A 27,211-nucleotide genomic window follows, 5' to 3' on the forward strand; every position below is an offset into this window, starting at 1 on the left:
CTGAACGTGAGACAGGAAACCATCAAAACCCTAGAGAGGAAAGCAGGGAAAAACCTCTCTGACCTCAGCCGCAGCAATTTCTTACTTGGCGCATCTCCAAAGGAAAGGGAATTAAAAGCAAAAAAGAACTATTGGGACCTCATGAAGATAAAAAGCTTCTGCACTTCAAAAGAAACAATCAACAAAACTAAAAGGCAACCGACGGAATGGGAAAAGATATTTGCAAATGACATATCGGACAAAGGGCTAGTATGCAAAATCTATAAAGAACTCACCAAGCTCCACACCCAAAAAACAAATAATCCAGTGAAGAAATGGGCAGAAAACATGAATAGACACTTCTCTAAAGAAGACATCCAGATGGCCAACAAGCACATGAAAAGATGCTCAACGTCACTCCTCATCAGGGAAATAAAAATTTCATTTTTCAATCGCCAAACAGAAGGCTAGTGACAGAAATCTCACGCACCAATAGGAGATAGCTGAAGAGAATCTTTTTTGATCCCCTTGAATTAAGGTCTGTAAAAGCTGCACAATTCAAACCAAACTCATGCCTTAGTTAGAGCCAAAGACAAATGATACAAGTACTACTTGAACTCACTTCATTTAACAAACCGACCTTCTATGAAGTGCTTTTACACATACCAGATTAGCCCTGGGTCAGAATTATGCTTCAAAAGCAAATGAAAACTGTGGCGGTTGTCAGATAAATAAAATCTATAATTTAATAATAATGTAGTAAAAATAATGGAAAGAAACTCTAAAGTAGAAAAGTATCTAATTAACATCCTCCTATCACTTCAACTTAATTTCATCCAAGTGAAATGGATTTCTAGTGGTTAAGTGTTATACGGGACAGTGTGGCAGTGGTACAAGGACAGACAAATAAACCAATGGGAGTAGAATAAACATTCACAAAACAAATCCATGCATATATGGTCTTGCGATTTCTGACAGTTTCCACTGCAATTCAGTGGGAAAGGATTACCTTTATAATAAATGGTGCCTGATGTACTAGATATTCATATGGGAAAAAAATTAACCTTGACCACTACCTCATCGCATAGTTAAAAATTAATCTGAGATGGATCAAAGACCTAAATGTGGAAGCTAAAGAAACCAAGCTTCTTAGAAAAAAACATGTAAGAATAACTTCATAACCTAAGGACAGGAAGAGATTAGATAAATAAAAGTCAGGATACAGAACAAAATTAAAGTGAAGAAATTCTGTTCATCAAAATACTCCACTAAGAGAGTGAAAAGACACGTTAAATTGGGAGAAAATATTTGTAATGCTTCCTTTTATCCAGAACACATTTAAAAAAAAAATCTTACAAATCAGTAAGAAAAATACAGATAACCCAATAGAAAACTGGGTAACAGACTTCAAAAGACACTTCACAGAGAGTATATCCAGCAACCAATAAACATATGAAAAACTGTTCAACATCTTTATAGTCTTCAAGAAAGTGCAAATCACAAATGAAATACCACCACATAATTTCCACAATGGCTGAAACTGAAAAGATCAGCACTATCAAGTACTGGAGAGGATGTGGAACAAACGAAATTCTCACACGTTTCTGGTGGACTAAACTGGTACACACGCTTTAAAAGATGCCTGGTGGTATCTACTAACATTATCAGTCCCATCACCCAGACATTCCATTCTTGTGTATACACACGAGAGAAATGAAAACTTACATCCATCAAAAGACATGTACAAGAATATTCACTGGATCCTTATTTACAGTACCTAAGAACTGGAAACAATCCAGTGTCCATCAATACACTGTGGTGCATTTCTACAACTGAATTATTACACAATAACTGAAAAATAACAACTGCAGACAACATGGGTGAATCTTACAGACATGTTAAATTGAAAGGAGTCAGATCCAAAAAAGTTGGAAAAAGCATGTATCTATTTATGTGAATTTGAATAGCACACAAAAATAGGAAATAAAAGTCAGATAATGGTTTGCCTTGGGGGGACTGAGTAAAGGCATAAAGAAGCCTTCTGAGATGCTGGAAATGTTTGATGTCTTGATCTGGGTGGAGATTAATGAGCATACAGAAATACAAAAATTCAACTAACTATATACTTAAGATTTGTGTACTGTCAGTTACATCGCCACTTAAAAAGAAAGTTCTTTTGATCTTTTTGTTTATATTTTGTAAGCACTGAGAATCAACAATGGATTATAAAAGTATCCAAAATTCATAAACAACATGGCCATTAATAATTAATGTACAAAAGAGCTTTATGAAAGACACGTAAGTTTTATGTACATTTTCCAATTGATAAAGCTGAACTATAAAAACCTCACATTTAAAAACGTTTAGTCTAGGGGCCCCTGGGTGGCTCAGTTGGTTAGGCATCCGACTTCAGCTCAGGTCCTGATCTCACAGTCCATGAGTTCAAGCCCCGCATCGGGCTCTGTGCTGACAGCTCAGAGCCTGGAGCCTGCTTTGGATTCTGTGTCTCCCTCTCTCTCTGCCCCTCCCCTGCTCATGCTCTGTCTCTTTCTGTCTCAAAAATAAATAAAACATTTTAAATAAATAAATAAATAAATAAAAAATAAAATAAAAACGTTTAGTCTACTGAAAATTTCATATTCCACATATTAGAACGTCTCTTTTTTTAACTTTTTTTATTGGCTTTTTTTTTTTTTAATTTACATCCGTTACTCAGCATATAGTGCAATAATGATTTCAGTAGTGGAATCCAATGATTCATCCCCTACATATAACACCCAGTGCTCATCCCAAGTGTCTTCCTTAATGCCCCTTGTCCATTTAGCCATCCCCCCACCCACAACCCCTCCAGCAACCCTCGGTTTGTTCTCTATATTTAAGAGCCTCTTATGGTTTGTCTCCCTCCCTTCTAGAACCTCTCTTTTAAAAAAATGTATACAGCTAGAAACTAAACAGAGTTGTACTTCCTGTGACTGTTTACTATGACATTTTTCATCCCTTTTATAGGTAGATGCACCTTTTTTTTTTTTTTTTAAGTTTATTTATTTGGAGACAGAGCGCGCGCAAGCAGGGGAAGGGCAGAGGGAGAGTGAGAGAGAGAATGGCAAGCAGGCCCCATGCTGTCAGGGTGGAGCCCAATGACGCCCGGCTTGATCTCACAAATTGTGAAATCATGGCCTGAGCTGAAAACCAAGAGTCAGATATTTAACCGACTGAGACACCCAGGCGCCCCTCTGATTTTTTTCAAAGAAAATGAAAAGGCTGCACCATACAAATTACAAAAACTGTTAAGCCTTTATTCCACTGTCAACTTTAGTTTTACTTTTTCAAATATCTTCCATTTAAAGTCCTCTAATTTTCTGTTCTGTAGCTTCTTAGAAGACAACTCACCCATCTACTTTCAAAAATAAAAAAACCAACCAAAAAAAAAAACAACCCTCCTATTTTTAAACTGACTTCTTCATTTTATATATAGACTCCTTTTGCTCTATCTGCATGCATATATGTTCTAGCAACTGACAATACATAGAACTAAGGTGTTTTTTAAAACCACTTTATTGAGAGGTATGATTGACATAACAAACAGGTGTACTTACTTAACGTATATAATTTGGTGAGTTTGGAGATACACATACACCCATGAAACCATCACCAAATTCGATGCCATAAAACATATCCATCACCTCCAAAAATTCCCTCTTGTCCTACGTATTTACTTATGGAATTAAAGTTCTTAAGTCGATAAAAATACCCAAGATAAATCTTAAAATGCAAACTAACATTTGTTTGAGATAACTTCAAATAATTACAACTTTTTATTTAACATAATTTTATTTAAAATTTAAAAAGCATTTTAGCTGAGAATACTGTTTCTGTTTTTCCTGGCAGAACAATCTGTAAGGAATAATGTGAAACTCAAACTCTTCATGTAGGACAGCATTTCTCAAACTTTAACATGCGTACGGATGATCAGGGAACCTTCAAATGCATATTCGGATTCAGTAGGTCTAGGCGAGCCTAAGATTTTTAAACGTCTAAGAAGCTCAGAAGTGATGGCTAAGCTTCTGGTCCATTTACTACATTTCGAACAGTAAAAGAAGATTCCAAACACAAACTAAATACTAGAATTGAAGTCACAATTTATTTAAAGGACCATTTAGTTTAGGTTAGTTTTGTTTTGTTTTTCCAGAGGCCTGAGTAAATTAACCCTGACTACTATTAATTTTATTTGGGTTTCATTTATGACACGTTAAATTAGAATTATAACACCACTATAGTGAAAAGAATTTTAGCCAACGCCTGTCTAGCTTAAATTGATAGGGCACCGTGTATTTTGCAGCATAGATACATATAAACGGTTCCTGACTTATGATGGTTCAACTTAGAATTTTTTGACTTCACGACCGTGTGAAAGCAATACGCATTCAGTAGAAACTGTATTTTAAATTCTGAATTTTGATTTTTTCCCCAGGCTATCACCAGGCAGTGCACTTCTCTCCTGTGACGCGGGCCAGAAGCAGCAAGCAGCGGCTCCCAGTCAGCCAGGGGGTCACAAGAGTAAACAACTGATGACCACTCTGTGAGCACACAACCAGTTTCTGTCTCACCTTCGGTACGATATTCAAGAGATTACATGACATACTCAATGCTTTAATTATGAAATAGCTTTTGTATTAGATGATGGTGCCCAACTGCAGGCTAATGTAAGTGTTCTGAGCACGTTTAAGATTAGGTTAGGCTAAGCTATGATGTAGGTTAGGTGTATTAAATGCATTCTCAACTTAGGATATTTTCGGGACACAACCCCGTCGTAAGTCGAGGAAGACTGAATTCCCTTTAGACATTGCTGGCTCTGCAGTTATGAACGTTTCAAGAGAGGTGATAAGGAGGAAGCGCACACACTTGGATACTCTCAAGTGCTGCAAACTGCTTTGTTAGGGAAAAGATACGACTGTCAATAAAATGATGTCCTTGAATGTATTTTTTATAGCAAATAAAGAATTAGTTTCCAAATAATGTCTTTTTAAAAGCACAGAAGGAATCATATAAAGAGAGTTCATTTCTGGCAATACCTTTATTTTAAAGGCTACTCTTCCTAATAATTTTACCATATACTTAAAATTTTATTTTATTTATTTATTTATTTTACTTACTTAAAATTTTATGAACAAAAATTTCCACTTGGGTGCTTTGCTAATGAAGACCATTCTGAGTAAGTGTTGTTTTCCTTATAAGGGTAGAATCTTTTTAAAAGACGTGAATGATTTACAAGATGCAGAATAAGAAAAAAATATAATTAATATAAAACATGGAACAGTAAAATTTAATGAAAGGAGGATAATTCTTGAAAGAACCCTGACATGGTTGCAGATGTAAGCAACATGCAAGCTATAAACAGCATCATATTCCCATCTTGATTAATGTTAAAATATCCCTAAATATAGCCCAATTCGTATCTGAGAAAAACATTTCAGGGCATAATTACTGATAATGACAACAGTAACCAATAATAGTCAAAACCCATCCACTGCTATAAACTCACATAACTTGCACTTAAAATATTCAAATTACAATTAATCCCCCCCCCATTTATACCCTATATTGTTCTAGGTTTTAATTGAAAGATGCCATCCTCTTTATCCATTTTATTTTCTTATTTTCTTGCAACTTCTATTTTAACTTTACTAGAGACATAAAATATATAAGAACCTAGCAGTCTGAGTAAAAATAGAATAAATGGATAACCATTTGGGAAAAATAAGGAAACCCTTCCTTCTCAGCATGGACAAAAATAAACTTCAGGTAGATTAAAAATTGATGTAAAAATGAAACCACAAAAACACCTAAGAACATGCATCTAAATAACTTTATTAAATAATCTAATATTGTCCCACTGACAGATGCTATCATATATTAAATTCTAACTATATTTTCTGGTTGTGGGGAAGTTTTCAAGCATCACATACTCCCAAAGGGAACCCCCACCCCGACCCCGCAAAGAAAAAAACCACCACTACCAACAACAACAAAAACTTCAGATTTTACTATGTAAAAACCAGAAGTAATGTGTCAGAAAATACTATAGGCAAATGGAAAAGGCCAACAATGACCTGGAGAAAATATTTCTAATAAAAGTGACAGCTAATATTCCTAATGTATAAAGAGTATCAGAAAATAATAAGACAAAACCCAGTAGGAAAATGGCAAAGGGCATGAACAAGCAACTCACAAACAGCCAATAAACATATTTTCAATGTTCATTCTCACTAGAATTGTTGAACACCCCCCCCCCAAAAAGATGTCACTTTTTGCTCATATAGTGTAATGGCAAAGGTATTTTACAATGCCTATTATCCAATGTTAGCAAAGGCTGGCAATCTAAGTAGGAGCAAGCATAGATTTGAGAAAATGGGTGACAGGTAAACAGGAATGGCTGCTTAAGCATTTGTACGACTGCCATTATGGCGGGCTTCGCTGAGGTTGGAGATGGTGAGTTTTGGTAAATCCAGTCTGCATGTCTACATGATTTTCTTCAGGAGTACTCAGCAGTCAGTATACAAAAGAGAAATTGACAAGCTTAATTCAAGGTGTTCTTGCAAAGTAAGCATGGCACGATGAAAAGGGTGCAAAAGATAATAAGCACAAAATGAAGGGAACTAGTTATTCACCGAACTAATAAGTCCCATGAGATCTGGCATATAGGGATATTACTCTTTCCTTTCTTCCTGATTATGTAACCATTTTAACCATTAGTGTATGTGTGTGTGTGGCCAACACTAAGTGCTCACTACAACTGATATGACAAATAAACAAAGGATCATAAGAGGTACTATGTACAACTATATACCAACAAACTGTGGACAACCTAGAAGGAATGCAACCTGCCAAAACTGAATTAGGGTGAAACAGAAAATCTGAATAGACCAACTGCTAGTAAGGAGATGAAATCAGTTTAAAAAATTTTAAAGAAAGCCCAGGACTAGATGGCTTCACTGTTATATTTCACCAAGCATTTAAAGAATTCACATCAGTCTTTCTCAAACTCTTCCAAAAAATCAGTTGAAATGTCTCCTTTTTTGTTTATAGTTTTGATTTGGGTCTTCTATTTTGCTTGGTTAGTCTAGCTAATAGTTTGTCAATTTTGTTCATCTTTACAAAGAACCAACTCTTAGTTTAGTTAATCCTTTCTATTGTTTTCCTGTTCTGTATTTCATCTACTTCTGCTCTAACCTTTATTATCTCTTTCCTTCTGTTAACTTTGGGCTCAGTTTGTTCTTTCTATCGTTCCCTAAGGTGTACAGGAAGGTTACTTGGGCTTTCGCTTGCTTCTTAACCTAAGTGTTTATTGCTATGAACTTCCCTCTTAGAACTGGTTTTGCTGTATCCCATTACTTCTGGTATGTAGAATTTCCATTTTCATTTGTCTCAAGAAACTTTTTTATTTCCCTTTTAATTTCTTCTTTGATCCCTTGGTTGATCAGGAGTGTGTTGTTCAATTTCCATGTTAAATTTTCCAGTTTTCCTCTTGTTACTGATTTCAGTTTCATATCATTGTGGTCAGGGAAGATAGCTGATATAGTTTAAGTCTCTGAATTTGCTAAGATTTCTTTTGTAGCCTACCTTATTTCTATCCTAGAAAATGTTCCATGTGTGCTATTTATCTTTTGCCTATTTTTGTGTCAGACTATTTTGTTGTTGTTGAGTTTTGAAAGTCCTCATATATTCTATGTGTTCCAAATACAATGTTGTGAGGCTTTTGTCCTATTTTAAGAATTTTATAATTTTAGGTCTACCTTTAAGTCTTTGATCTTATTTAATTTTTGTATATGGTGTTAGATAAGGGTCTAACTTCATTTTTTGCATGTGATTATCCAGTTTTCCCAACACGATGTTCCTTTCCCCATAGGATGGTTTTGGCATCCTTGCCAAAATCTTTTGACCATAAAAGCAAGGGTTTATTCCTGGGTTCTCTATTCTATTTCATTGCGCTATGTATCTGCCTTTATGTTAATACTACATTGTTTTCATTACTGTTGCTTTGTATTAAGTTCTGAAATTAGGAAATGTGAATCCTCTAGCTTTCTTCAAGATTGTTTTGGCTATGCAGGATCCTGTGAGATTCCACATGAATTATAGAATGGGTTTTTCTATTTTTGAAAAAAATGTCCTTGAGATTTTGGTAAGAATTATACTGAATCTATAATTGTTTTGAATTGATATCTTAATAATAGAAAGTCTTCTAATCTATGAACATGGGATGTCTTTCCATTGATTTATGTCCTCCTCAATTTCTTTCAGCAACATTTATAGTTTTCATTGTACAAGTCTATCATCTCCTTGGTTAATTCCTAAGCATTTTATTCTTTTTAATGCTATTATAAATAGAATTTTTTCATAATTTCCTTTCCATTGTTAGTGTATAGAAATGTAACGGATTTTTTGGTATTGATTTTACACCCTGCTACTTTGCTGAAGTCACTCACTAGTTTTTTTTGTTTGTTCATTTTTTTGCTAGAATCTTTAGGGTTTTCTACATATAAGATCACATCATCTACAAAGACAATTTTACTTTTGCCTTTCCAATTTGGGTAACTTTTGTTTCTCTTTCTTAACGCTATGGCTAGAACTTGCAAGACTATTTTGTTTGTTTGTTTTAATGTTTATTTATTTTTGAGAGAGAGAGGCAGAGCATGAGCAGGGGAGGGGCAGAAAGGGAGGGAGACACAGAATCCAAAGTGGGCTCCAGGCTCTGAGTTGTCAACACAGAGCCCAACATGGAGCTCGCGAGCAGCGACATCATGACCTGAGCCGAAGTCGGACACTCAACCGACTGAGCCACCCAGGCGCCCCTCTAGTTCCTTTTCTTGTAGTGTCTTTTTCTGGCTTTGGTTTCAGGGTAAGACTGGCCTCATGGAATGATTTAAGAAGTGTTCCCTCCTCTTCAATTTTTTTTTTTTTTTTTTTTTTTAACATTTTTAAATTTATTTTTGGGACAGAGAGAGACAGAGCATGAACGGGGGAGGGGCAGAGAGAGAGGGGGACACAGAATCGGAAACAGGCTCCAGGCTCCGAGCCATCAGCCCAGAGCCTGACGCGGGGCTCGAACTCACGGACCGCGAGATCGTGACCTGGCTGAAGTCGGACGCTTAACCGACTGCGCCACCCAGGCGCCCCTCCTCTTCAATTTTTAAAAAAAGTTTGAGAAGGACTGATACTAGTTCTTTAAATGTTTAGTAGAACTCACCAGTGAAGCCAAGAGATCTAGGGCTTTTGTTTGCAGAGTGGGTGTGCAATTGATTTTTGATTACTGATTCGATCTCTCTACTAGTTATAGGTCTATTCAATCTAATTCTTCATGAGTCCTGGTAGCTTTTGTATTTCTAGGAATTTGTCCATTTTATCTGATTATCCAATTTGTTGGCATATCGTTGTTCATTAATACTCTCTTAAAGTCCTTTTTATTTCCATATAATTGGTAGTAATGTCTCACTTTCATTTCTAATTTTAGTAATATGAATCTTCTCTTTTTTCTTAGTCTAGACTAGGTAACGGTTTGTCAATTTCGTTGACATATTCAAAGAACCATATTTTGGTTTGACTGATTTTCTCTTTGTTTTTCTAATCTCCATTTAGATTAGAATAAAGACTGCTCTAGTCTTTATTATTTCCTTTCTGTTAGATTTGAGTTCAGTGTATTCTTTTCTCATCCCTGAAGCTGTAAATTTAGTTGATGATTTGACATCTTTCTTATTTTATGTTGTTTTTTGAGAGAGAGAGATTGCAAGCAGGGGAGAGGGGTAGAAGGAAAGAGAGAGAATCTTAAGCAGGCTCCACACTCAGCACAGAGCTCCAGAACCCAGGGATCATGACCTGAGCTGAAATCAAAAGTTGGATGCCCAACCCACTGAGCCACCCAGGGGCCTTTCTTTATTTTTAAATGTAAGTATTTATAGCTATAGTTTCCCCTTGATACCACTTTCACTGCATCCTGTAAGTTTTGACATGTTGTGTTTTCATTTTCATTTGTCTCTAAGTAGTTTATGATTAAATTTCTATAGATTTGTGAGTAAATTCAGTTTTCTTTTTGTTACTGATTTGTAACTTTATCCTGTTGTGGTCAGAGAGGACAATTTGTATCATATCTATCTTTTAAAATATACTAAGATCAATTTGTGGCCTAACATACAACTACCATGGAAAATGAGCAATGTGTACTTCAGAAGAACGTGTACACTGTTGTTTTTGTTGGGTAGAGTGCTTTGTATACGTTCATTAGATCTTACCAGTTGACTGTGTCAACTTCTGTCTGATTATTCTATTAATACAAATAGGTTACTGAAGTCTCCAACTATAAATACAGATCTATTTCTCCCTTCAATTCTGTTAGTTTTGGCTTCATATATTTTGCTGTTTGTCATCAGTTAAGTAAAGTTTAATAATTGTTTTATGTTCTTGCTGTACTGAACCTTTGATTAATATCCAATTGCCCTTATTTATCTCCTATAATAATTTTTGACTTAAAGTTTATTTTGTCTTAAAATGGATAAAGGACCTGAATGTGAGACAGGAAACCATCAAAACCCTAGAGGAGAAAGCAGGAAAAGACCTCTCTGACCTCAGCTGCAGCAATTTCTTACTTGACACATCCCCAAAGGCAAGGGAATTAAAAGCAAAAATGAACTATTGGGACCTCATGAAGATAAAAAGCTTCTGCACAGCAAAGGAAACAATCAACAAAACTAAAAGGCGACCAACGGAATGGGAAAAGATATTTGCAAATGACATATCGGACAAAGGGCTAGTATCCAAAATCTATAAAGAGCTCACCAAACTCCGCACCCGAAAAACAAATAATCCAGTGAAGAAATGGGCAGAAAACATGAATAGACACTTCTCTAAAGAAGACATCCAGATGGCCAACAGGCACATGAAAAGATGCTCAACGTCGCTCCTCATCAGGGAAATACAGATCAAAACCACACTCAGATATCACCTCACGCCAGTCAGAGTGGCCAAAATGAACAAATCAGAAGACTATAGATGCTGGAGAGGATGTGGAGAAATGGGAACCTTCTTGCACTGTTGGTGGGAATGCAAACTGGTACAGCCACTCTGGGAAACACTGCGGAGGTTCTTCAAAAATTAAAAATAGACCTACCCTATGACCCAGCAGTAGCACTGCTAGGAATTTACCCAAGGGATACAGGAGTACTGATGCATAGGGGCACTTGTACCCCAGTGTTTATAGCAGCACTCTCAACAATAGCCAAATTGTGGAAAAAGCCTAAATGTCCATCAACTGATGAATGGATAAAGAAATTGTGGTTTATACACACAATGGAGTACTACGTGGCAATAAGAAAGAATGAAATATGGCCCTTTGTAGCAACGTGGATGGAACTGGAGAGTGTGATGCCAAGTGAAATAATCCATACAGAGAAAGACAGATACCATATGTTTTCACTCTTATGTGGATCCTGAGAAACTTAACAGAAACCCATGGGGGAGGGGAAGGAAAGAAAAAAAAAAAAAAAAAAAAGAGGTTAGAGTGGGAGAGAGCCAAAGCATAAAAGACTCTTAAAAACTGAGAACAGACTGAGGGTTGATGGGGGGTGGGAGGGAGGGTAGGGTAGGCGATGGGCATTGAAGAGGGCATCTTTTGGGATGAGCACTGGGTGTTGTATGGAAACCAATTTGACAATAAATTTCATATATTAAAAAAAATAATAACGTTTATTTTGTCTGATGTTATCACCACGTTTGCTCTCTTCTGGTTAGTATTTACATGGATTATCTTTCTCCTCCCTTTCACTTTCATTATGTGTCTTTAGATGTAAAATAAGTCTCCTGTAGACAGCATATAGTTGCATCTTGTAGTTTTATCCATTCTGCCAATCTCTTATCTTTTTACTGGAGAATTTAACCTGTTTATATTCAAGGTAAATACTGGTAAGAAGAAACTTCTACCATTTTGCTATTATTTTCTATATACCTTATAGTCTTTTTTTGTCTCTCATTTCCTGCATTATTGTCTTTTTTTAAGTTGGTTTTTATAGTGAATGCAACATTTCAATTCTCATTTCTTTTTGTGTATATTTAGCTATTTTCTTTGTGTTTCCCATGGGGATTACGTTTAAGGTCTGAAAATTATGTAACACTCTAATTTGACTTTATACCAGCTAACGTCAATAACCTACAAAAAACCTCTGCTCCTTTACAGCTCCACCCCCACCCTGTCAGTAGCTGATGTCACGAAATACAAACCAATAATTATTTTAAATGCATTAGCCTCTTAAATGCATCATGTAGACAAAAAATGGAATTACAAACCAAAGTCACAACAATGCTAGCTTGTACAGCAAATATTATTTTTAGAAGATATTAGGCTCTTAAATTATGTAACAAAAAGTGGAGTTCAAACATTTGTTACAATACTGACTTTTAGTTGCTTGTGTATTTACCTTTACCGAGATCTTTATTTCTTCATAAAGCTTGGAGTTACTGTCTACTGTCCTTACATCTCACCCTGCAGGGCTCCCTTAAGCATTTCTTACAGGGCAGGGCTAGTAGTAATGAGCTCCCTCAGCTTTATTTTATTTGGGAAGGTCTCATTTTTGTGAAAGAATGCCCTCACTTTTGAAAGACCATCTTGATTTTTTTTCTTCTTTGAGCACTTTAAGTTTTATTTATTTATTTTGAGAGGGAGATGGATTCTGTCAGTGCAATTTTTGTCTCGGTGCAGGGACAGATTACAGGTGCCTCCAACTTCACCACGTTCCCTGAAAACTATTTTTGTGTATTGATCTGGTCACCAAATAACTTCCTAAATACATTTACTAGTTCTAAAACTTTTCAGTTAATTTTCTTGGGTTTTTGAAGTAGACAATCATAGCATCTATAAATAATCTAATGTCTCCTCCTTTGAAATACTTATACCTCTCACTTTTTAATCTGGTCTTTCTATTATTTAAAAATGTTATTGGCAAGCATTCTTGTCTTATTCTTTCTTGACTTACATAGAGTATATTGGTAGTGCTTCTGTGTTCATTATAATGTGGGCTGTTAGTTTTACTTATCTTTACATGGTTAAAGAAGAATTTTTGCTTTCTTATTTAGTAAGATTTTTCCTCCAACAACCTGATCAACTATCATGATAATATAAAATTTTCTTATTTAACACTGAGATATTTAATGTATTTTCTAACACTTAAACATTCTTGTATTTCTGCAAATAACCCATGCTTGTTTTGAACATAATGCTGGATTTGGCTTAATGGTATTTTTAACTTTTTTTTTTTAATTTAAAGTGACTGATTTGTGATTTTCACTTTTGTACTGTCTTCTAAAGGCTTTTATGTCAGTGTTACAACACCTAAATTGAACTGGGAATTCTTCTATATTTTCCTGTGTTCTGGATAATTATCTGTTCATAGGTGTGGATGAAACTATCTGTATAGCCTCAACTAAGCCTAGCAGCATGTTCTCCAATAATTTTTCTTCCCTCGCCAGGGGTATTCAAGTTTTCCACTTCTTTTTTTACCCTTTTGTCCACTTATATTGTCCTAAAATCACTCTTTTTATTCAGATTTTCAGATTATTTTAGCATAAGACTGTTACATTTTAATATGATATTTTCTAATAAATTTTAGTTCGTATCTCTGGTTAATATCTCAAATTTCTGATATTCTAATTTTTAATTCTTTTTTTTTGGTTAAAGAATTGCCAGAAGGTTGTCAATTTTGTTGATCTTCTCAAAAAATCTATTTTTCCTGTTTCCTAATTTATCACAGAAATTTAATTCCATCTTTCCTTTTACCATTTTGTTTTGTTGTTCTCTTTCAAATTTCAAAAATATGAATGCCTACTATGTTTTCAGTCTGCAGCCCACATGTTTTCCAACCGGTAAAACTTTGGGTAATAAGCACATCCGTGCGCTTTTCCACATTCTACAGTCTGGCTCCTGTCCTCAGCACACAGCTACAATTGTTCTCAGTACGTCACGGATCCCTATATGTTGCCCAAGATAACAAATCTACTGTCCTTTTTTTACTAGAACTCTTTATACGGTATCTGTCATTAACCATGTCCTGCTTCCTGAAACTCTATTCTCTTGGCTTTTCTGAGAAAACCCTTTCCTCGCTTTTCTCCTGAGTCTCCCATCATCCTCCCTCAGCATCCCACCACGGTGGGCTTCTTTTCTTCTCTTTAATGTCAGGGTTTCCCAAGACTGTGTGTCTGAGAACTCTGCTCTTATTAAACATGATTCCTAGTGACCTCATCCAAATCCATGGATCCAACTATCTTCTATATGTAAAACTATCTAAACCCATTGTACAGCTCCCAACTAGATAAGACAAAATAGGGTATCTCAAGGTATCCTGTCTAACTAATGTCAGCAATATCATCTTTATCCTGTAAATTTTACCATCTTTCCAGGTTACAGACACTTGTGATTACTATCAATATTCCCAGGTTGGTAACACAGGAATTATTTTAGGTTCCTCCCTCTCATGTACCCATATTCAATCAGTCACCAAATTCTGAAGGTTTACCTTTACCCCTTTAAGAATGTGTTCCTTCATGGCTGTTCCTAGAATCTCTACCTTAGATCATGATTTTCATAAAAAACTACCTTGATACTCCCATAATCTTCCTGTCTGCAACCTGGTCTCTCTCCTATCTACATGCTACACCACTTTCCAAATGATTTTTTTTTTTTTAATTTAAATTTATTTATTTTGAGAGAAAGAGAAGGAGCAGGGAAGAGGCAAAGAGAGAGGGGGACAGAGGATCTGAAGCGGGCTCTGTGCTGACAGCAGAAAGCCCAATGCAGGGTTGGAACTCACGAACTACGAGATCATGACCTGAGCCGAAGTTGGACACTTAACCAACTGAACCACGCAGGCGCCCCCAGGTGACTTTTTAATAAATGAAATATTTGTTTACTGGTGACTCACAGCTTGTGCTCTTACACATTCTTTTTATTTCCCCTACTTAGGATAGCCTCTGTCTACCCCCTTATCTACCTATTTAAATTCTACGTCCTTCCAAGTTTAAGCCTTCTATCTCCCTCTCTGGAAAGCTCCTTCTCCTTTTGTGCTAGCATTGCACCTTGGGCACATGTCTTTCATAAAACATGTGGTTCTATGGCAACCGCTGATTAATTTAATCAGTGGACTATTTTCCACCAAAGGAGAAGCAACCCGAGGCCAACCAATCTTGTTTGCCACTGTACTCTCATCAGCTAGCAAATGTTTGTTCATATTCAAAGTACACATGAACTATTTTAAAAAATTTTTGTTTAAGTAAGAACTCATGTAAACATATACATAACCAGAACTGTTAGTCAGAGAAAGGCAGATATCATATGAGTTCATTCATATGTTGGAATCTGAGAAACTTAACATATGACCATAGGGAAAGGGAAGGAAAAGTAAGATACAAACAGAGAAGCAAACCATAAGAGTCTCTTAAACAGAGAACAGGGTTGATAGGGGTAGGGAAAATGGGTGATGGGCACTGAGGAGGGCACTTGTTGGGATGAGCACTGGGTGTTGTATGGAAGTGATGAATCATGGGAATCTACTCCTGAAGCCAAGACTACACTGTATGTTAACTGACTTGACGATAAAAAAGTTTAGAAAACTAAATAAATAAATAAATAAAATCTTAAGAAAAAAAAAAACAGACTACTAGTAAACTTACATAAACAAAAATACATACAACAGAAAAAAACATAAGTGGGTCCAGGTCCATAAATTCATGTTGCTTTTCCAAAAGAATTTGAGTCCTATAGGAGGTCAGACTCCTAAGCTTCTCTGAACTTAGGGATGTAAAATTTGACCAGATAACTCAGGATTGGAATGCTACCAACTATTCTATATTACAATTCTGGGTCTAACATAGCCAGACTATTAGAGTGGTATGATTAAAAGAAAAAAAAAAAAAAAGCTAGTATGTTGATTGTGATGCATCCTTAAAAGACCTGAGTCCTTAATAATGAAATAAAAATAAAAAAGGGTTTGCTTATTGTAAATCCATTCCTTAAGGTCTTATCACAACACACTGCTCAGTTGAAAATATTAGCTCTTGAGACTCTCAGATTTTTGTTACCAGATTTTTGTTGTGGTGCTTTACTTGTTTCCGGTGGGAGTTTTTTATTATCTTGTTTATTTTCATAATTAATTGCAGTATATAACTCAAAGGAGCATAAATTTCTTAAGGACAAAGCTGGACCATCAGAGAGTAAAACTATAAGCAAACTGTTTAGAAAAAAACATTCAGTAAGAGTTTCAGTTTTCCAATCTGTATGTCATCTTAGCCCTGACCTAAATATAGTAAGTTTGCTTTAATTACAACTTTTTGGTTATAGAAAACTGGTAGTGAAACTAAGGCTTGAGATTCTACCTCTAATTATGACTCAGTGTTATACTGTTCCAGGAACCCAGCCTATAAGCCCAGATCCAGTAAAGTCATCTCAAAGTAAATTTAATTGTTCACAGGAAGAACTCAAAACAACACTGTATGGAATGGGAACAAATTACCAATGTAAAAACAGCAAAACATTTTTAAATGTGCAAAACTCACACTCACATAGTTTAAGAGCTGCATTTTCCAAACATACCTTGTCCATTAATTTACTTGCATGAAGACTCAAGCTATTGAAGAATATTTTTTTGCTTAGCAAATGCATTTCTTCAATGGTAGTCAATAATGTAGTTGCACTATTTCCAACAATGCCACTAAAAGCAAAGAATATTTCAGGTTGCAAAACAAGCCTGACACAATGAGTTCTTTAACTGAATATAATTCGCTTAAAAGATCTAGATTTAAAATAAAAGTATGTATGGGGAATATAAGCTGTGAATTAAAAACAACTACTTTAGTTTCACATAAAAATGACAGAGATATTTTACTTAAGAGTTAGGTAACAAACAAATGTTTCCAGTGTTTCACAATCTCTTTTAGAAAAACACTTATAAGATGCAAATCCATCTATTTTTCTCTATTACGGTAAACGCATGTCTTGATTATCCAAGACCTAATTTTAACTTTAAGGAAGCCATTCCATCAATAATAACTCCATTCATAAAATATTTAAATTTCATTAACACTGATTTATTCTTTCCATTAAAACTCTTACACCGGGGCGCCTGGGTGGCTTAATCAGTTAAGTGTCTGACTTCGGCTTGGGTCATGATCTTGTGGTTCGTGAGTTGGAGCCCCGCATCGGGCTGTATGCTGACAATGCAGAGCCTGCTTTGGATCTTCTGTCCTTCTCTCTTTCTGCCCCTCCCCCACTTGTTCTCTCTCTCTCTCTCTCTCTCTCTCTCTCTCTCTCGCCCCCAAAAATAAGTAAACATTAAAAAAAGGTGAGTAAAACAAAACAAAAAACTCTGACATCATATATAAATTATAAAGTTTCTCAATTTTTATACAACTGCCTAAGTAGCAGCAAATTTAGACTGAATATGAAAAATCTTGTAATATTTTAAAATATCTAGGGGCGCCTGGGTGGCGCAGTCGGTTAAGCGTCCGACTTCAGCCAGGTCACGATCTCGCGGTCCGTGAGTTCGAGCCCCGGGTCAGGCTCTGAGCTGATGGCTCGGAGCCTGGAGCCTGCTTCCGATTCTGTGTCTCCCTCTCTCTCTCTGCCCCTCCCCCATTCATGCTCTGTCTCTCTCTGTCCCAAAAATAAATAAAAAACGTTGAAAAAAAAAAAATTAAAAAAAAAAAATCTAATTATTAGCACACTCTATACTCCTCAATTTGCTATTACAAGGATATTTCTTAGGCCTATCTAAGGAATTTTCTCATTTTTGCTAGAATGTAAAACAAGCCTGTATATGAAACAATTCCCAATTTTATTCTAATTCATGTACTGAAAGTCATTTAAAAATTTGATATTAGGAGAAAAGGTTTTTGTTGATGTGAAAATATACCATAATCCAGTAGGAAATCCTAATTTCTAATGGCACAATACCATCTTACTATACCTAAAAGAAATTTAGATTGCTGAAAATAAATATAATGGCATTACTAAATACCATTAGATAGTAAACAAACAAACAAAAAAAGCCAATTTACAGAAAACTGATATATTACACATGACATGTTATAAAAGCAAATACTGATGCCATTTACTTCAATACATTCTGAAACTAAAACAAATTGGAATGAATTCTTATATAGTTAATGCAGGCAAACCAAATTAACAAACATATATATAAAGTAAACAGCAAAATAAAAGCAAATTCCTAAACAGGTAGCCATGATACCTATATTTACAAAAAAGAAAGTATTTCAATTAAAAATAGTATAAGCTAAACACCAAAATAAACTGAAAGAAATTCCCACACATGCCTATACATACAATAAAAATAAGTATGCTTCTGAATAGTAAAATACACCAAGCAACAGGGGAAAAAACTGAATGGATACAAACAGAAACTGATATTTAAAAATTTCTTTAATGTTTATTTATTTATTTTGAGAGAGAGAGAGAGTGAGTTGGGGTGGGGCAGAGAGAGAGGGAGAGAGAATCCCAAGCAGGCTCTGTGCTGTCAGCAGAGAGCCTGATGCGGAACTTGAACTCACGAACCATGAGATCAATTATGACCTGAGCTGAAATCAAGAGTTGGACACTTAACGGACTGAGCCGCCCAGGCGCCCAGAAACTGACATTTTAATGAAAACTTTGGAGAGATAACAACATACGTTTACATTCATTTAAAAAAAAAAATTGGAGTTATCGGCCATATTTTGCACTTACTCAGATCTAGAATTTACTAATGGTTGCAAAGTACTCAACAGGTACCAGTAACTGGGCCAAGTACTTACAGATGGTTATTGCATTTCACTCCATATTTATACCCAACATGCTTATCCTGCCATTACTTGATTTTTCAATTTTAGGTATTATTTACAAAAACCCTGCTATGGAAGATGAGAGTCAAATTCTCTTAACATAATGCTCATCCCCCACCACAATATACCCAAACTTCAGCTTTCCCAGGCTCTTTAACACAGTTATATCACAGGGTTCTGGTGAATAAACACTCAACGTTTACAATATTACAGGCATGTAAATACTATTCAGAGCTAACTGAGGCATCAGGGAATTCAACATAAGGGAATGAGCAGGCTGATGAAGAAGACAAACCCCAGTGTCACAGCCTTGCAGGAGGCCAGAAAGTAACCAGTCCAGACTGGAGGAAGAGAATGAGGGTTCCAAGAGGAATGCAGGAAGGGAAGAGGGGAGAGAAGTTGGGAAGAATTGGTAGATGTGCTTGACTACACGGTGAGAAAATGTGGAGTCCACTTAAGGGTTTGGGTCTGCAGCAAAGCACTACCAGGAATTTATCCAAAGGATACAGGACAGGGGTACATGTACCCCAATGTTTATAGCAGTGCTTTCAACAATATGGAAAGAGCCCAATGCCCATCAACTGATGAATAGATGAAGCTGTAGTATATTTATACAATGGAATACTACTTAGCAATGAAAAAGAATGAAATCTTGCCATTTGCAACGATGTGGATGGAACTAGAGGGTATTATGCTAAGTGAAGTAAGTCCGAGAAAGACAGAAATCTTGTTTTCACTCATATGTGGAATTTAAGAAACTTAAGACCATGGAGGAAGGGAAGGAAAAAAAAAATAGTTACAGACAGAGAGGAAGACAAGCCATAGGAGACTCTTAAATACAGAGAACAAACTGAGGTTTGATGGGGGTGGAGGGGAGGGGGGTGGGGAAAATAGATGATGGGCATCGATGAGGGCACCTGCTGGGATAAGCACTGGGTGTTGTATGTAAGTGATGTATCACAGGAATCTACTCCCAAAGCCAAGAGCACACTGTATACACTGCATGTTAACTTGATGATAAATTATATAGTAAAAGAAAAAAAAAAATTTGGGTCTAAAACAGCGATCAGGACATAGGAAAGTAAGCAAATACAAAAACAAAGCAATTACTAAGTACAGAGAGAAAAAGGTTTACAAGTAAGGAAATGTAATCAAAGTATGCTGGATTCCCTGTTTTCATGGATTCTGCATCTTCCTTTGCCTCGTTTACTATTGCCTTTTGATGGAATCTATCCTCTGGGAGTTTGAATGTATAGGGGGCATTTTTTTTTTTTTTTTTGAAAATTTGCGCGTCTCCTATTTTTCCCCAATTTTCTTTGTGGGTTTCTTTTCTTTCTAACCTCTAAATATGAGAGCTCCCCAGGTCTCAGTCTTAGGCCTCTTCTTCATCTGTACTTACTTGCTAAGTGATCTTACCTAGTCCTGTTGCTTCAAATACCATCTATATGCTGCAAACTACCAGATGTATAGGTTCAGCCCTGACTTCTCTGTTGTCTGCTCACTCAACACATCCCACCACACGTTCACAGGGATGCTGAATCCCACATGGCCAAAACTGGGCTGAACTCTTCAGCACCCACCCACTCCCATAAACCTGTTCCTCTCCAGCATCCTCCCTCTCAGCAAACGACAATACCACCCATCTAACTGTTCAAACCAAAAGCCAAGAATTCGTCCCAGACTCCCCACATTTCACCCTACCTAGTCCATATATATTTCCTATTGTCTCTGGACCTCCAAGACTATCACTCTGACACATCACCATCTCTGCTCAGAACACAGACTGCTTCCTAAATACCTTGTTCCCCTTTACCCCAGTACACTACATTATCCACAGTGTCCAGAGTCACCTTATATATCATAAATCAGCTCAAGTCACTGAAACATCCCCACCCACCCCCACACACATACATCTTCTCCAACCCTCTCAGTATAAAATCAAAATCTTCACCATAGCCTACAAAGTCCTACATGATCTGGCCTTTGCTTACCTCTCTGATTTCATTCCTCCCTACTCCTTCCATTCAATCTATTCCAACCACTGGCCTTCCTTCTGGTCCTGTAAAATGCAAGCTTTTTCCAGCTTCAGGACCAGAATACCCTGTCTAGGATGCTCTTTACCAAGATCTTCACATGCCCGACTCCTTCACGCTGTGCAGGTCTGTGTTCAAATATCACCTCCACCAAAAGGCCTTTAAAATAGCCCCATGCACATACACTTGCTCATATGTGGTCACTCCCTATACTTCGTTTCCTTTCTCCTGCTTTATTTCTCCTCGTTGCCCTTAGCACTATCTAAATTATTATTTTAGGGGTGCCTGGGTGGCACAGTCGGTTAAGCGTCCTACTTCAGCCAGGTCACGATCTCGTGGTCCGTGAGTTCGAGCCCCGCGTCGGGCTCTGGGCTGATGGCTCAGAGCCTGGAGCCTGTTTCCGATTCTGTGTCTCCCTCTCTCTCTGCCCCTCCCCCGTTCATGCTCTGTCTCTCTCTGTCCCAAAAATAAATAAAAAACGTTGAAAAAAAAAATTTTTAAATTATTATTTTATACTTGTTTGTCTTTCTCCCCATTAGAATGTAAGTTTAAGCGGTTTTGTTCACTGCCATATCTTTAGCATCTAGTAGACTGACGTCTGCAATCAATTTTTTAATTGACTAAATGAGGAAATATGTGAACAAGTAAAAAAAGTACATGGAAAAAAATGATCAAAAGATCCAACTGTCATCCTCAAAATCATCACTTTCAAAGATAGAAAAATTATAATTCTCAGAGTCTAATAAATATATTACCTTCAGAATCCAAATGATTTTTCTTAGCATTCTTTGTATTAGAAACTGAGTTATCTTTACCTTCAAATGATAAATTTTGTTCAGTACCATCATGGGTATTACTACATAAATAATTTAAAAATTATTTACCACTACCTTTGCCTAATACGGCATTAGTTATGTGTTAGCTGCTTTCAGCTGCTGTTGTGTTTTCTAAGTACGTATCATTCTCTTATTTTAGGAAGCTTACAACATCACAATTGAAACTAATTTATTGCTTCTGAGTCATGGCAAATGATGGTAATAAATTTATATCTAAAATGTTAGAGGACTAACCCAAATCCTATCACTGATTAGTTATATATAGCCTGTGGCTTGTTGGTTTTGTTTAAAAATTTACCGGGGTGCCTCTGTGGCTGTCAGTTAAGCGTCCGACTTTGGCTCAAGTCATGATCTTGTGGTCCGTGAGTTCGAGCCCCACATCGGGCTCTGTGCTGACAACTCAGAGCCTGGAGCCTGCTTCGGATTCTGTGTCTCCCTCTCTTTGCCCCTCCCCCACTTGCGCTCTCTCTCTCTGTCTCTCAAAAAATGAATAAGTGTTAAAAAAATTTTTTTTTTTTAATTTACTAATAGCATGTGAATTTCATCTCTTAACTGTGAAGTTCTGGGTGCCTAGCCTCAGCTACTAGAAGGTAGGGAACGTCACCACCATAGTCTTTTGGTGCTTCCTTAACTAGAGATCCCTGCACCTCTCCTATTAGTTATAATAACCCCTGGATTTTAACAATTGGACTTCTGTTCCTGATACTAACATACTGGATGAAGAATAATTGTTAAATCATTTTTAATGGACTAATAATGGAAACTATCCAAAATATAGTGTGAAAGGTCATTGTTTTAACACAACTACATGGAACACAAGACACAGAATATGGTCTTATAGTGACATTTATAATAAAGCTCAAGTGTATACCATCACTGCAAAGTGAAGATAAATGAATCTTTTGGAGTCAAAGATCAAATTATAGAGAAAATAAGTGGTTCCTAATCAGATAAAGTAGCTTTTATTGAAAGCAGACAAAGCTATAGTTCTGTTTTATCATTAATAGAAAACTAAATGTTAAAAAAAAACTTACATTATTTATACCCAGAATAGGACACTTCACTTATTGTGCTCTACTTTGAGTGTAATGTCTAATTACTGTAGGTACCGTGGATCTCTTTTACTAATGCAGAAGAACTAAAAAAACACTCACACTACAAACTTATACTGTTATATAGGCTGTGTGTGTGTGCGTACAGTTATGTTTGGGGAAGAAAGGGAAAAGAAACAGCGGACCTTAAAATACAGCACAAACAACACATACATAATGATTCATAAGATGTGGAGGTTCTGCTGGTTTATATTTAGTCGAACAAATGGTGAAAGCAAACAAAACCAAAACCTTATACTGTGTTTCTACCTGAAATAACGTATCACAGAGGGTCTAACAAGCACATTTAACCATCCCACTTACCTGATTGTATGATGGTAAAATTTGAGGAGGTTAGAAATTTTATATAACAAAACTGCCCCAGGTTCAGCAACTATTACTTGCTCAATTCGAACCTGTGAAAACGTGAAAAAAAATTAAACATTTCTTAAAGGCGTAATTTTCATTCTACAATCACATGTGGTCTAAACAGCATTTTAAAAAGACAAAATTTAATTCTGTAGAAATCACAAAATTCCTTCTAAGTAATCTCTGAATATTAAATTATAAGGGATAGTAGAATAACAGAAATATTTTAACACAGATATACTCTACCAAAAAAAAAAAAAAAAAAAAATCCTTTACCTACAGAATTTGGCTTGAAGGCAGTCGCTACCAAAAATAACCAATACATGAGGAGGTCATTGTGAGGTTCTTTACCAGTATATAATGGAATTCAGTTCAGCACTATTTGCAAATCAGCTGTTACCTCCCTAAGAGCAGATTATCAATGCAAATACTGCTCTATCATCAACTATTCAGAAAAAAAAAAAATTAAAGAATTCTCATCTTCAAACTGTTATGCCGAATTTCCTTTTTTAAATTAGCACCAACACATATGTCTAATTACGACTACCAGGGCAATATCAGATCTAGTTCAAAGTTAACTCGATCTCTCTTAAGGTTAACTACTAGGAATCTTTAATTAAATTCCATCCCTTACTTTATATTCCCTAATTAATGAATGCAAGCTAAATTACACCGGTATGTACTTCCTTACATATTGTATCTGTTCTTAAGCCACTGCTTACATTGTGTCTTCCTGTTTCCTAACTAGATTCTAAACACAGACCTTGTATTTGTTTTCTGCTGCTTTTACATCTCCACAGCATCTGGGAGAACAGTACATACACAACAGATGCTTAATACATGCTTTTGAAAACTGAAGTTTCTCTGTACTTAGATTTTGGAATATGTCATAATGCCAACATATGTGATTTGCTAAAATAGATTTATAAATGTATGTATGTGAGCATACAAATACCTCTCAGATTACAGAAATTAAATGACCTTTACATTAATATGTTTATGAAATTTATACATCTTTTGGCATTAGACATTAGTAGATGAGCTAACTAACACAATATTATAAATTGTGAACAGCATGTGAATTTAAAAACCACGATTTACACATTACAATTTCTTTCTAGGTCCAAGGCCTGCCTCAATAGTGATTTAAATGATATATCAATAAGTGATATTTTCTGAATGTTAATGTAATTATCAGGACAAAATATAATAGATGCTAATTGTAGATAGACAGCTCTTCTCTAGTAGATTTGTAACAGCATCTTAGCTATCTGGCAAAGTCTCTCCAAAAATGTTCAGGCATCAAAAAAATACTCTTTACGACAACTCTGTCAAGCAAGTGAGAAAGGAGGAAGAGGGAGGGGGAAGAGGGAAGGAAAAGAGGAAAGACACAGAGGAAGGAAGAGGAAACAAACCCAGTTCCGCCTCTTTTCACACACACACACAGAGGTTCTGCGGGAAAGCAGCATCCTTTCAGCTACGATGAAAAGAACAGAGAAAGGCTGAAAAATCAGGGGATTTATGTCCAATACACGAAGGTTGTTTGCCACACTGTTTTCTGAGGGTGACATAAGAGGACCACCATTTTCAGCAAAGGCCAACAGTCCCAGGAAAAACAACAGGCGATGAGAGAAAAACACAAATGTACAAAGGCTGAAAGAGACTACAGAGGTGGTGGCAGCAGGAACCAACTAGAAAGTAGAAGGCGCTGGAGAAAAACAAGCATTATTAGCAAAGCTTAACAGCAGTGACGGGAAGAATGGCTCAGACATAACATGCTTCCAACTGTCCCTGGCACATAATAAACACTCAAGAAACTGTAACTGTATCGGAAGTGGCAGAGATGATAAAGGCAGAAATTAAAAGTAGCCAAAGGGGCCACAGGCGGTTGGACAACAATCTTGGGAGGAGATAAAAGACCCAATGGCAGCTCTCCATTCCAGTGCCAAAGAGAGAGCTGGAGCAAACAAGAGTCAGAAAGCAAGAGAAAGATGGAGAGAATCTGTGTTTATGGGGAGGGGACAAAAGGAGGACGCAGGACTGAAAGGGATAATAACAAACCTTTGTCTTAACATCGTAGATGGCTGCTTAGAGTAGACGTTTGTTCCCCAGTACACATCAGCAATCTGAGGGCACTATTTCTGTACCATGCAATACAGCATTCAGCTCTATTTTCCATGCCATTTATCTTTGTATATAAACTTATTTTCATAGAACCCACCAGAATGTATGAAGGTCTGAGCATATCGTAAGTTTTTATTAAGAAAGGTAAAATTCAAATGTTAGCTAGTAATCGCTTTGCAACCCAGAACAGTCATATAAAAAGAAGCATTATCTTACCACCCATAGACTTGGAAAACAAAGACTCAATCCATTAATTCTTTTTTTTTTTTTTTAATTTTTGTTTATTTTTGAGAGAGACAGAGACAGAGCACAAGCAGGGGAAGTGCGGAGAGAGGCGGAGACACAGAATCCGAAGCAGGCTCCAGGCTCTGAGCTGTCAGCACAGAGCCCGACATGGGGCTTGAACCTGTGAACCATGAGATCATGACCATGATCACGATCAAGCTGAAGTTGGACGCTTAACCGACTGAGCCACCCAGGTGCCTTGATAATGATTATTTTTAAATGTATTTTACAATCCTACACTAATGTGTTAATTTGAGAAAATTATAGCTTGATTTCCAGCTGTGAAGTTTTTTTTAAACTCATAGGAATAAGGCAATAATTTATCCAGATACCATGTAACATATATAAAAGCAAAACATTTACCTTCAGAGGCCTGCACACACCCTCAGTAATATGCCCAACAACTTCCTGAATATTTTCTTCAACACCTACAATTAATTATAGCATTACTAAAATGTTTTTTCCATATTACGCATAAGTTCAAAACACGAACAATAATGTATATGATTAATGACACTAATAACAAACATTTAAAATAACGTAACAATATTTTATTAAGTTGAATGCCTTTTAGGACATTATTAATTATGTTAATATTTGGGTCTAGAACCTGGTTAATTTATTTCACTGCTGATTAATAAAATGAACAACTTCTTTGTGAAAAAGAGTAAATGTATGAGTCACAGGAAAAAAATGACTGGGAAACATATTAATTGAAGGAAGTGATATGAAGATGTATTAGTGTCTGCTCTACAAACACCTTATTCTGGGCAGGGGTGCTGAGCACAGAAGCTGAGAGGTAAAAATGCAAAGCACACCTTGTAACCTAAGGGAAAAACTGACATTTACTAAATAGTGACTATTTGCCAAGCTCCTGGGTACTTGACATTTACTGCTTGTGACTGACTTTTTTTTTTCAGATGGAGAAACTGAGGCTTAGAAGAATTAAGTCATTCTCAAAGAATAACCTGTTTCATCCAACTCCGATCTATTTTCTTCCAACCTCTTCACACTGCCTCTCAGATACACTTTAAACATCTTTTAAGAAATACATTATTTTAAACTAGGTAATTAGGATAACAGAAACCCACTTTAAAAAGTGCAGACTTTGTGCCAATCCAGCATACCCACTGAGTCTAATTTGAATTTCAAAGAGCGAGAAAAACAAGCCGGTAAGTACCCTCCCGATTTGCACACTAGCCTCTCCTGCAGATCAGGATCTGAGCCAGAGCGGCGCGGGCTGACCAGTGCGACAAAGTCACAATATTCCTCCTCACTTCTTATCAAAAACAGAGTACCTGAATTTTCCATTTATCCCTCAAACTCTAACAACAGGCATCTTAAGGTAATCGCCATTAAGAAGACGTGAAATCCTGTAACAACCACACATCAGCAGTTTCTTCCTTGAAATCAAGACCAAAATTTTAAGTACATAAAGTACTACATGGGTAATTATTCAAAAAACTACAACAGTCACATGAGAATGAATAAAGGGGTTGGGTGGTAGAAAGAAATGAGAGACTTAGTGGCTTAATGACCTTAAACCAGACACTTGGTCACACATATAAAAGGAGGATATACCACCTCTCACTTTCTCTCACTTCCTCTCACTTCCTCTCACCTCCCA

General features: G+C 36.3%; 1 protein-coding gene across 4 annotated transcripts in view; it reads right to left on the bottom strand.

Moving 5' to 3' along the window:
• COG6 (component of oligomeric golgi complex 6) overlaps nt 1-27,211 on the bottom strand; it is a 94,801-nt gene that overhangs the window by 39,579 nt on the left and 28,011 nt on the right. For all 4 annotated transcript variants that reach the window (XM_058686647.1, XM_058686636.1, XM_058686654.1 and 1 more), the window contains exons 11-13: nt 25,948-26,012; nt 23,131-23,222; nt 16,604-16,721 (exon numbers count right to left, since the gene is read on the bottom strand). In XM_058686647.1, the coding sequence (XP_058542630.1) occupies nt 16,604-16,721; nt 23,131-23,222; nt 25,948-26,012 (275 nt within the window). The remainder of the gene's footprint in view (nt 1-16,603; nt 16,722-23,130; nt 23,223-25,947; nt 26,013-27,211) is intronic.

This window comes from Neofelis nebulosa, chromosome 1 (genome assembly GCF_028018385.1).
Source record: "Neofelis nebulosa isolate mNeoNeb1 chromosome 1, mNeoNeb1.pri, whole genome shotgun sequence".
In the NCBI taxonomy this organism is placed as follows: Eukaryota; Metazoa; Chordata; class Mammalia; order Carnivora; family Felidae; genus Neofelis; species Neofelis nebulosa.